The sequence below is a fragment of the Corythoichthys intestinalis genome, chromosome 2 (assembly GCF_030265065.1).
Source record: "Corythoichthys intestinalis isolate RoL2023-P3 chromosome 2, ASM3026506v1, whole genome shotgun sequence".
NCBI classification, from domain to species: domain Eukaryota; kingdom Metazoa; phylum Chordata; class Actinopteri; order Syngnathiformes; family Syngnathidae; genus Corythoichthys; species Corythoichthys intestinalis.
The window spans coordinates 35742233-35754517 of NC_080396.1; the positions used below are offsets into that span (position 1 = coordinate 35742233).

The 12285-nt window shown below is 41.7% G+C and overlaps 2 protein-coding genes across 2 annotated transcripts in view; one reads left to right on the forward strand and one right to left on the reverse strand.

Annotated features, from left to right (window-relative positions):
* The window catches only part of cdadc1 (cytidine and dCMP deaminase domain containing 1), a 21756-nt gene extending 12317 nt beyond the window's left edge, over window positions 1–9439 (forward strand). Inside the window, exons 4-12 of the mRNA XM_057859783.1 lie at window positions 2100–2277; window positions 2359–2632; window positions 2715–2921; window positions 5437–5558; window positions 5641–5690; window positions 5776–5945; window positions 6004–6193; window positions 7815–7851; window positions 7939–9439. Coding sequence (XP_057715766.1) covers window positions 2100–2277; window positions 2359–2632; window positions 2715–2921; window positions 5437–5558; window positions 5641–5690; window positions 5776–5945; window positions 6004–6193; window positions 7815–7851; window positions 7939–8039 — 1329 coding nt within the window. The 3' untranslated portion in view covers window positions 8040–9439. The remainder of the gene's footprint in view (window positions 1–2099; window positions 2278–2358; window positions 2633–2714; window positions 2922–5436; window positions 5559–5640; window positions 5691–5775; window positions 5946–6003; window positions 6194–7814; window positions 7852–7938) is intronic.
* The window catches only part of cab39l (calcium binding protein 39-like), a 24932-nt gene continuing 21796 nt past the window's right edge, over window positions 9150–12285 (reverse strand). The window contains exons 8-9 of the mRNA XM_057859796.1: window positions 12128–12271; window positions 9150–10461 (exon numbers count right to left, since the gene is read on the reverse strand). Coding sequence (XP_057715779.1) covers window positions 10243–10461; window positions 12128–12271 — 363 coding nt within the window. The 3' untranslated portion in view covers window positions 9150–10242. The remainder of the gene's footprint in view (window positions 10462–12127; window positions 12272–12285) is intronic.

The following is a 12285-nucleotide window of genomic DNA, read 5'->3' on the forward strand; positions in this document are numbered from 1 at the left end:
AGATTTTCTATCGGGTTCAGATCTGGTGACTGGCTAGGCCACTCCAGGACCTTAAGATGCTTCTTACGGAGCCACTCTTTAGTTGCCTTGGCTGTGTGCTTTGGGTCGTTGTCATGCTGGAAGACCCAGCTACGACCCATTTTCAGGGCTCTCACTGAAGGAAGGAGGTTGTCAGCCAAGATCTGGCGATACATAGCCCCATCCATCCTCCTCTCAATACGGTGCAGTCGTCCTGTATCCTTGGCAGAGAAGCAGCCCCAAAAAATGATGTTTCCTCCTCCATGTTTCACGGTTGGGATGGTGTTCTTGGGGTTGTACTCATCCTTCATTTTCCTCCAAACACTATGAGCCGAGTTTAGACCAAAAAGTTCAATTTTGCTCTCATCCGACCACATGACCCTCTCCCATTGCTCCTCTGGATCATCCAGATGGTCAGTGGCAAACTTCAGACGTGTCTGGTCATGCACTGGCTTCAGCAGCGGGACCTTGCGTGCGCTGTAGGATTTTAATCCATGATGGCGTAATGTGTTTCCGATGGTTTTCTTCGAGACTGTGGTTCCAGCTCTCTTCAGGTCATTAACCAGGTCCTGCCGTGTAGTTCTGGGCTGATCCCTCACCTTCCACGAGGCAGATTGACCATCAACTTGAACTTCTTCCATTTTCAAATAATCGCTCCAACAGTTGTTACCTTCTCACCAAGCTGCTTGCTTATTTTCCTGTAGCCCATCCCAGCCTTGTGCAGGTCTATTATTTTATCCCTGATGTCCTTACACAGCTCTTTGGTCTTGGCCATTGTGGAGAGGTTGGAGTTTGTTTGTTTGAGCATGTGAACAGGTGTCTTTTATACAGGTAACAAGTTCAAACAGGTGCAGTTACTTCCGGTAATGAGTGGAGAACAGTAGGGGTTCTTAAAAAGGAACTGAGAGCCGAAATATTTACTAGTTGGTAATGTATCAAATACTTATTTCATGCAGTTAAATACAAATTTATTATTGCAGTTAAATACAAATTTATTATTTAAAAATTATACAATGTGATTTTCTGGATTTTTGTATTAGATTCTGTCCCTCACAGTTGAAGAGAACTTATGATACAAATTACAGACCTCTACATGGCTTGCAAGTGGGAAAACCAGCAAAATCGGAAGTGTATCAAATACTTGTTCTCCCCACTGTATTTTGAATGAACATTGGCAGATAAGTACATATTGTAGCGTCTGCATGGAAAATGACAACTTTGTGATGATAATAAACACTCAGCAGGAAAATTATACATTACTTTCAATTAAATATACCCACCTGCCCGCCAAGAACTGGCTGTAAAAAAATAAAAAATGTTGTCCGAAAGTTTAAGAGGACAGTTGCCACATTAAAGTTGATGCTAACGCGAATGCTATGCTAATGTTATGGGTTACATTTAGTGTGTGATTATCACTTGGCACAGACCTTTAAAAGCTCAAGCAACATTGAATGTTCTCTCTTGGCAAGATAGGAAAGAAAAATCTTACCTTGTGTTTCAAAACAAGTAAGCCTGGAGCCTGGCGAGGACACCGGGGAGTGTGGACGGGGCGCAGCACGTCACATTAGTAACCAAACCAAACACTGCTACGATACAGGCTGACTCATGCAGTTGGAAAATGTCACCCATTGTGAACATATGACGGAAACGAGACGAAAACTGGCATTCGTCTCGTTTTGTTGTACACTGCCAAGACTCGGTTTTAGCTTGTTATTGTCTCATCATCATTACAAACTTGGTCATGACAAACTATTTTCCTTATCTTCATTGTTGACAAAAACAATATAAGGGGATATCTATTCAAAAGTTATCATCTTAACTCATTCGTCTCTGCCTGCCCACGTCACAGATTATGGAAAGAGACTATTTATTATGAAACTGATATTTTTAAAAAATCTATTGACAGCAATTGACATCCAATCCATTTCAAGTGGGAGGGCTTGCAGTTGAAACTGATTAGGTGTCTATTCCTGTCAATGGCAGCTCACATGTCAAAGCAACAAAACCAAAAAAAAATTGTCCTAAGAACACCTCCTCGAATCTCAAGGCACCTTCATTTCATCTGGCCTTCTGTTTTCCAGATTCGCAATGTGGGTCTCGTGGTAGTGCGGGACAGTAAGGTAGTGGGCCTCCACTACAGTGGACACGAGCTTCATGCAGGCCAGGCAGCCATCATCCAGCATGCTGCCCGCCTGGCCGAATGTCAGCTGTACTTCTCTAGGCGACCGTGCGCAACATGTCTGAAGATGATTATTAACGGTGCACGGAGCTCTCGTGAGATTGAGTCATTTATTTAATGTTTTCAGTGGTCTTCATGAATGCAATCGATTGTGTTTTCAGCCGGGGTGACTGAGATTTCCTTCTGGCCCGGAGACCCTGAGGTCAGCATGCTAAGGTCCGGCCCCCATGCTCCCGTTGGCAACATCTCTGAGGAAGCCGCACTGGACGCGGTGGCTACAGAGAAGCTGAAGTCCAACAGCCGCGCGCATATCTGCTTGCTGCTGCAACCCCTGGCTCCAGGCATGGTGCAGTTTGTGGGCGAGACGTCCAGAGAGTGCGATTTCATGGTGACGCAGACGGACGATGAGCTGGACACGGAGGAGCTCTACTACAGGTGTTACAATAGATTTGATAGAATCAATCAGTTCGAGAGAAGCAGTCAATCCAGAATAACAATGACTACGGCTCTTCTGTAGGGAACAGGAGAACCACTTGGAAGATTTCTCCAGACGGTTCCTGATTGCGGACTCTCATCAGCATCAAATGCTTTTGACTCAAATGCATCTGGAAAACTTCTGCGTGGAGCCCTACTTTTCCAACCTTCGACACAACATGAGGGAGTTGGTGAAAGTCCTGGCTGCTGTGGTGGCTGGGGTGCCACAGCATCACTGTGGATTTCACCGGTGAGAAACACTCTGTAAACCCTGCCCCCCCATTTATGAACTCGTTGGCTGCCATTGACGTTCTACAAATGAACTGTTTTTACATTGACCACACAGTAACTATGGCATATTTCCACTTTTAACACTGAAACTAGGGGAACAGATCAGCAGCCATCCTTAGTGTCATTTAATAAATGAATTCATTGGCTGCATGCCATTGTTGGTGAAAGACATCCAATCTAATGGCACTGAAGCGTAATCGATCATTCAGTGTCATCCATCCCAGTTCAGGGGTCGACAATATAAGTGGCCTGGACATACTTTTAAAACCGTCAGGGTCACCAGAGTGCTCCAACCACTGGCCCGGTGCGGCCAGTAAAAATCATTTTTTTAAAAATTAGGGCTGTCAAACGATTAAAATGTTTAATCGAGTTAATTACAGCTTAAAAATTAATTAATCGTAATTAATCGCAATTAATCGCAATTCAAACCATCTATAAAATATGCCATATTTTTCTGTAAATTATATATATATTCTGTAAAATAAATTGTTGGAATGGAAAGATAAGACACAAGATGGATATATACATTCAACATACGGTACATAAGGACTGTAGTAAGCATTTTCACTCTACTGTCATTTAAATCTGTCTATGCTGTCCTCACTCTGAAGCGTGTACTTTTTCCAAAGCTAGACAGCTAGTGAACGACGCCTTAATAATCAGACTTCTTCCTTTTTCATCTGATTTATTAATAAAATAGCCTCAAACCATTGTCCTCTTTAGACCATCGTAAAACTACAAAAAAAAGTACACAAGCACTGCATTAGCAACAACATTAGCTTAGCACGCTATACAGGTTCACTAAAAATAAACAAAAAGCGTCCCATACAAAAAATATAGCATTTCGCTTACCAACATAATATGTACATTCTTTACAACAACCATACTTATGGACAAATCTTGTCCAAGGATCATATAAGCACAACATTACAACGTAGGCGTCAGCCCGAGACGTCGTGCAGCCATATTGAACTGGCAAGAAAACAATAAACCATGTCGCAAAGCGACCACAAGAGTTCGCTGTTAGACAGCACAAAAAGCCTTGCTATAAAACTTACCAAAAGGCAGAATACTGTCTGAGCGGGACATGTGCGTTAATTGCGTCAAATATTTTAACGTGATTAATTTAAAAAATTAATTACCGTGTGTTAACGCGATAATTTTGACAGCCCTAAAAAAAAATTTTTCACATTAATTCACAGTGATTCCATGTTTTGATGATGTTACGCTATCTCAATCGATACAACCTTACAGTCTATGCAGCCAGCTGTTGCTCTCCGTGAGGCATAAACGCACCTCGTTCGCTGGCTGCCGCATGACCGTGCGCAACCCCGCGTGAGTGTGCTCAACGTGATTACTGCTTCTGATTGATTGTCAGTATCTCAGTACCAACCTGACGTTATACTACAAGACAACATCTATGTGAAACACCCAGCACCCGGCCAAGCACCGGGGGAATAAAGACCTCTCAAGAAAAGAGAAAGGCACCCGAGGAGTTGAGGGAAAGTCAAATCCAATATGAAAAGAAAAAGAAGGGAGAAATACTTTCAGCCCCGTGGCAAGACCGCTGGGATTGGCTCGGCTGTGATGAACAAAAAACTAGGTTTACTGTGAGGTGTGCAGATCAATGCCCACATATGCAGACATGTAAGATGCAGAAACGTTAACGAGTATGAAACCCATGGTATGAACATAACGTGATAATTCATCCGTGTACCTACGGAGAAAATAATATCGTCATAACCACGGTCTGGCTTGAAAATCGCCAGCCATAATTGCCTTAGGCATCTCTTTGACTTTAAAATTGTTGCCACGACAACCGAGCCGGGAGGGAGGGCGGGACTTCCAGAGGGCGGTAAGGGGAAGACAGGAAAGCTTCGCCCAGGCATGGGGCTCTTCCGCGGACGCAACTCCCCCTGGAGTTCCAAAGAAAAACAGTTTTTTTGTGTGTGTGTGTTTTGTTCCTGAGAACATTAAAATATGTGTAAGTGGTCAGTGGAGTCGATTTAGGTTCATTCATGTTTCTGGTTCCGGGTTGGTGCACACCAAAAAGTTGAAAACGGGTAAATGCTGATGCCAGTTTGTTACACGCCGACGTTACACAAAAATAGATGGGTACACCACCTGAGCAAAAATCAGCCAATTGAGGAGCAGATGGAGAAGAGCTGGCTATGCCGGAGTGATTATGGAATTGGAATAGGATTATTTGCACTAGATTCATGTTTTTCCAGCGTTTTGCTGCACTTTTCATTCAATATACTTCAAAAAAAAAAAGAAAATGTTATCCAAGCAATTTTTTTTTATCAATAACTGACGCGTTGACCTGGGCCAGTGGTTTTGATAGTGGAGCCTGTGATTTTCAATTTTCTTTATTGTCTACCCTTGCCAATTTACAGGGATTTGATATCTATCCCCGTCAATGGCAGCAAATTTGATTTTGATTTTTTTTTAAATGACAATTTCACCTGCAACAGGGAACCCTCGGGCCCAAATACATTACTCCCCAGCTCGGCGCCTCCCCCTCATCATGAGGGAGTGTCGCAAGAATTCGCCCGCCATTGCATCATCCAAGCCAGGCTACTTGCCTACAGAACAGGTTTGCTCAGGGTTAAAATATAGAGCAGATAATTTCTTTAACCTTTCTATAACAGCCTGTAACCATCTTGTTATCACTTCAGAGGACCCGAAAGTGGGCGTTGGCGCCGTTATTTGGACCATTAGACAGTCTGTAAGTTCATTTCTTTTTCTTGTTTCGACTTTAGCAATGAATTGATCGAGCACTTTCAAAGTAAATCATCCCTTTCTTGTCCCAGGCTGGCCTTAATGGACCCCGTCATCTGTCCCTGGTGGGTTGTGGCTATAATGCTTACCCCGCTGGCTCACAGTACGCAGAGTACCCACTCATGGACGATAAACAGGAGGACAGAAAGCGACGCAAGTATAGATACATTGTCCATGCTGAGCAGAACGCGCTCACCTTCAGGTATGGAACGTGGATGTTAACGCCGTTCAACAGCAGTTTGACAACTCTGACTTTCTAGAACTCGCGATGTCAACCCAGAGGAAGCTGCCATGCTGTTTGTGACGAAATGCCCATGCGATGAGTGCGTCCCTCTAATTAGAGGTGCCGGCATCACCCACATCTTCACTACCGACCAGGACCGGGACAGGAATAAAGGCGACATTTCCTACCTGCGATTCAGCAACTTGAAGGACATCCAAAAATTTATTGTGAGCAAATTAATCGAGTCCATAGGTACTTAAAGGGTATTACAACACCTGGGGAAATGCTAATATTCCATCATTTATCCATAAACGCATGCCTTTTGGATTCATATCATGCCACTTTGTGTAATTACACACATCGCAACACCAAGAAAATGATAGAAATTTGGATCGATTGTCAAGCTAAAACGACCGGCGCCCGAGATCCCGGAAATCTAGCATATTGTGTGCGTGACGTCACAACAAGGAAACAACCGGCTCAGTGCTTATTACTGAATGGCGGCGATGATGGCGGACAGTTTTGTTTCTAGTTGCAGCGACAAATCCGACATAACGAACGTTCTTCTAATGGTGACGAGGAGAGTTATGAATCTTTCTTTGGTGTTTTGGCTTATAAATTGGAGCCCAAACGAAAGCCAATGCAGCCTAGTGAAACGATCTTTGAGGGGAGCAATCACACTGATGAAACACCGACAACAGATTGTGTGGGGAAACACCGAAAGGTTTGTTTAGCATTTCTTTTTGTGAAGCTGATACACCGTGACCACAAAATAATGTATAGAATAATTATCATTTATTGTGCTATCATAGGTTTTCGCTCTTCCAACAGACACAAATATGAATGGTATTAGAGGATTTGTTGTATATATTTTACAAGCGATAATTTATACATGTGTCCAGTCCTATATCCAATGCGTGATATGTTTTTCATTATAAAAGAGTACTCACTCTGGTCATTTCCCTCCTTTGCTTTGCCTGGGGTGGTTGGGTGGTCTCATCAGAGCCAGTCATCGTCCTCTTTCTTGATATCTCGGGACATTTAGGTGGCTGCGCATGTATGGTGGGCACCGCATCTGCTTTCAGCAGCAATTTCTTAGCAAAACCTGATTTCACTTGTCCATAGTTCGAATAGCTTTCAGGTGTAAAATGCGCATTACACAATACCGTGCCGGAGGCCGGGTCTGCAAAATTAGCCCTCTTAGCACGGATGAACTTTACTCATTGTCTGCGTAGTCCAGCTCTTTTTCTCGCGTTCGGGAACTCATGGGTACTACCTTGCGACAAATGGCTATTTGTACACCACATAGTATGACAGGTTTGAACCATTTTAGCGATTTTTTGATAAAAACCGAACGCAACTCTCGTCGATAAACAATAATGGCACCTGCCTCGACCTTTTGTTTCCTATTTGTGACGTCTCTGCCCCATTCGGCTGTTTCCGGAATACTTTCGGAAATGTTCGTAATTTTCGATCTATTTTCGATAATTGCTCTATCCCCTAAATTTCCGTCATTTTAATCTATTGCTGTTTAAATGTTTTCCCCAAAATGAATTCTTAAATTTTTGAATTTATAATACTTTTAATACTGGCTCATGGGCCACAAGTTTGAAACCTGTGTTCGTGATAAAAACATTTCAGAAAACAAATCATAATTTGTGCATGGAAGGGTTAATGTTAGCCCTGATGAGGTTAGTCCAAGAGTATTCTTTAAAGTTTTAATTGCTGTAAAATGTGAGAACTTTTGCTCTACCTCTTGTAGACATTTATGGCGAACTAGTTCGACTTAAAGAAAATTTGTGACTTAATGACTTAAAAAGTGACTTAGTGATGTGTTTGTCTCCACAGTGGCAAAGGGACCCTGTAGCGTCTTTAAATATCACCAGTAAGCTCCATCTTGTACATGTAAAAAAAATGCAAATATGTGCTCTTGACTTGCCTAATGTACTAACAGCCACCCTTTTGCTTTTAGATGGGCATTCTAGTAAACGCGTCATAACGGAGCCGCAGGAGACGCACAACATTAAGAAGCGTCGTGACAGTAGATCGAACAACTTGTCACCCACCATCTGAGTATCACCTCCAAACAAGTGAAACTGCACGCGCCCACTGGAACTAAAATGGGAGTGTGACTCATCTGAGGATTTGCATCAACTCCGTTTGCATAACCATTGAGAACTGAGCTTACGATATTGACCTCAACAAAAGGAAGCAATTTAAGTGGGTTGTGATTGTCATTGTATTATTATCTAAGTGGAAAAATATTTTTTCTATTTTATTTTATGGCAAACTTTGTTATCAATCTGTTTGTTGATTTTCAAATGATAGTTTACAAGATTTTGGGGATACACTTTGACAGTGGCGTCATAAGACAGTCATAATGCTCATTGTTATTGTCATGTACGACTGATGTCAAGTGCCATCCACAAATTATGTCACTTTTGAATGGCTGTAAAAGATGCAGGCTGGACAAATGGAGTGACAAAATTTGCCATCTGTCATAAGCACTCATGTACGCTCATGACAGTGTCATGTCATAATTATGACAGTTTTATGACACCACTGTCACAGTGTTACCGATTGTCTAATTTGCATAAAAATGGTATTTTCACTAAAGCTGAATATCTCTTGAATGCAACTTTATTCTACAGCTTTTTTTTTATGCAGTCAAAAGATTAACCCCTTGATGCAAAAAAAAATTGACAGTGATTGACGTCCAATCTATTTTGACTGGGAATGCTGCCAGTTAAAATATAACAATTTGTAAATAGATCAAATAATACAAATATTTAATTTTATATATAATGCTAAGTAGTGACAACAGGCATCTATGGTTAAAAAAAAGTTGAGGCTGCCTTTATATGGAATGTCACAAAAATTCGTGACAATAGGCATCAAGGGGTCAACTGATTTTAAATGGCACTTTAAAAATGACACTTTAATCATGCGTTTATGTGCATTAACCCGTTGGCTGTCATTGACAACAGTATACGCCCAATCCAATTGGACTAGGAGGCTCACCGTTAAAATGGATTGGATGTCTACCGTCATCCACCGCACTGAAACACTATCATGCACTGGCAGCCCTCGCAGTACAAATGAGTTGGAGGTCGGTCACCAAATTAAAGGACTTGAGGCCATCTGCCTGCCAGCTGACTGGAGAGAATTCAAAACACGACCAAATTGCAGCATTTTCATCATTTTATTTTCAGTATAATACACAATGAAGCTGCTTTTTGTTCGAGATTAATCGCACAGCTTGCTTTCCAGAATGTGGACAAGACTTGGCGAAATTTCCACTGAGAAATAAACGAATTCCATTAAAGTTGTTGTGTTGCAATTTCTGCAATTACTTCAGGATTGTGCACACTTTGCTTTCCATGCGGCTTTTCTACTGACTGTGTAATTCATATAGTGACCTTAAATTTATAGCTGTTTTTTTTTTTTGCAAGTGTTCAATAAATCTCATCAAATATTCACTTCAAAGCAGATTGCTTTGAAAACTAAGCGCCTATTGAAAGATGGAACAAAAACCAACACACTGCAAACTAAAATGGCACTTCTGAATTTCCACTCAACATCTGAATCAGACCAAAACAGGAAGGACAGCTATCACTGTCTTGTATAAAAGAACACAGAACAGCATTAATACAGTGATTAGCCCAGTTTTTTTTTTTTTTACTTTTTAAACGATTATTTAAAATATTGAAAGTGCTATGAGGTGCCAGGAAAATAGTGATAGCCCAATTAAAAGGCCTTTTATCTGGAAATCAAGAGTCATCACAGTTGGCAATATTTGTTGTGCGTTGAGGATGATGCTTTTTAAAGCTCTTCTGTGCATTTTGTTTAATTAGTGTTTATTTGACCAAGTTTAAGTCTTCAGCGGTCACTAATGTTGCAAAGCTATATCATTCGTAGAGTATTTGGTGAATTTAAAATATGTTGATTCATGAGTCAGCAACTGCAGGCCTATGAGCAGCATTTTTAGTCACTCACTGCCATTGACAGCAATATAGGTCGTTTTTTTTAAACTGGGAGTGTTGACTGTGACGATGATCATATTTCAGTGCCATCGACTGCAGATAATTAAAGCTAACGATGCCCACTCAGCCAATCAGACGCTACCAACCAAATGAGTCATGGCACTGCTACATATTGATTTAAAAAAATGATAAAAGATGAGTGATTGAGAACTATTCTTGCACACATTTTTGTGAAGCAAAAGAGAAAATACTTTTTTTTCTTTTTAAATAGTTTTTTTTTTCTCTACAGGTTCCTATTGGTACAGAGTTGAATTAGAGGACGGAGTGGCAGAATTCTCTGCTGGTTTCTTTAGATCCCGGATCTGTTTGATTAGATAAGTTTTCTCATCGTTGAACTGCTCGTCGTCCGTGCGGTCCTTGTGGAAGTTGCTCAGGAAGTCGATCAATTTGGTCTGATTCTTGAGGAGGATGTCGATAATTGGCTGCGTCTTGTTGGGGTTGGCCACAAACACCTGAGGATAGCGACAGGCACATTTACTGTAACGTTTGAACACACAACAGGGGATACATACAGTGGGGCAAATAAGTATTTAGTCAACCACTAATGCAAGTTCTCCCACTTGAAAATATTAGAGAGGCCTGTAATTGTCAAAATGGGTAAACCTCACCATGAGAGACAGAATGTGGAAAAAAACAACAACCAGAAAATCACATTGTTTGATTTTTGAAGAATTTGTTTGCAAATCATTGAAAAAAAATGAAATAAAGTAAATTAGTTCATCTCAATACTTTGTTACCCTTTGTTGGCAATAACGGAGGCCAAATGTTTTCTGTAACTCTTCACAAGCTTTTCACACGCTGTTGCTGGTATTTTGGCCAAATCCTCCATGCAGATCTCCTCTAGAGCAGTGATGTTTTGGGGCTGTCGTTGGGCAACACGGACTTTCAACTCCCTCCACAGATTTTCTATGTTGAGATCTGGAGATTGGCTAGGCCACTCCAGGACCTTGAAATGCTTCTTACGAAGCCGCTCCTTTGTTGCCCTGGCTGTGTGTTTGGTATCATTGTCATGCTGAAAGACCCAGCCACGTCTCATCTTCAATGCCCTTGCTGATGGAAGGAGATTTTCACTCAAAATCTCTTGATACATGGCCCCATTCATTCTTTTCTTTACACAGATCAGTCATCCTGGTCCCTTTGCAGAAACAGCCCAAAAGCATGATGTTTCCACCCCCATGCTTCACAGTGGGTATGGTGTTCTTTGGATGCAATTCAGTATTCTTTCTTCTCCAAACACGAAAACCTGTGTTTCTACCAAAAAGTTCTATTTTGGTTTCATCTGACTATAACACACTCTCCCAGTCCTCTTCTGGATCATCCAAATGCTCTCTAGCTAACCGCAGACGGGCCTGGACGTGTACTTTCTTCAGCAGGGGGACACGTCTGGCAGTGCAGGATTTGAGTCCCTGGCGGCGCATTGTGTTACTGATAGTAGCCTTTGTTACTGTGGTCCCAGCTCTCTGTAGGTCATTCACTAGGTCCCCCCGAGTGGTTCTGGGATTTTTGCTCACCATTCTTGTTATCATTTTGACGCCATGGGGTGAGATTTTGCATGGAGCACCAAATCTATAGAGATTATCAGTGGTCTTGTATGTCTTCCATTTTCTAATAATTGCTCCCACAGTTGATTTCTTTACACCAAGTGTTTTACCTATTGCAGATTCAGTCTTCCCAGCCTGGTGCAGGTCTACAATTTTGTCTCTGGTGTCCTTCGACAGCTCTTTGGTCTTGGCCATAGTGGAGTTTGGAGTGTGACTGACTGAAGTTGTGGGCAGGTGTCTTTTATACCGATAACGAGTTAAAACAGGTGCCATTAATACAGGTAAGGAGTGGCGCCTCGTTAGAAGAAGTTAGACCTCTGACAGCCAGAAATCTTGCTCGTTTGTAGGTGACCAAATACTTATTATCCACTCTAATTTGTAAACAAATTCTTTAAAAATCAAACAATGTGATTTTCTTTTTTTTTTGCCACATTCTGTCTCTCATGGTTGAGGTTTACCCATGTTGACAATTACAGGCCTCTCTAATCTTTTCAAGTAGGAGAACTTGCACAATTGGTGGTTGACTTAATACAGTACTTATCTGCCCCACTTTAACTCAAGTTTGTCTTAATTGTACCTTGAAGACATGGAAGGCCTCAAACTGGATGTTGGCACTCTTGTCCCTTAGCAGGTTCATCATCATTTTGAGATTCTCTGGCTTGCTGATGTAGCGTGTCATCACTGTGAAGTTGTGTCGGTCCAGAAGTAGTTCGCCTAAAAGCTGCAGAAGCGGCA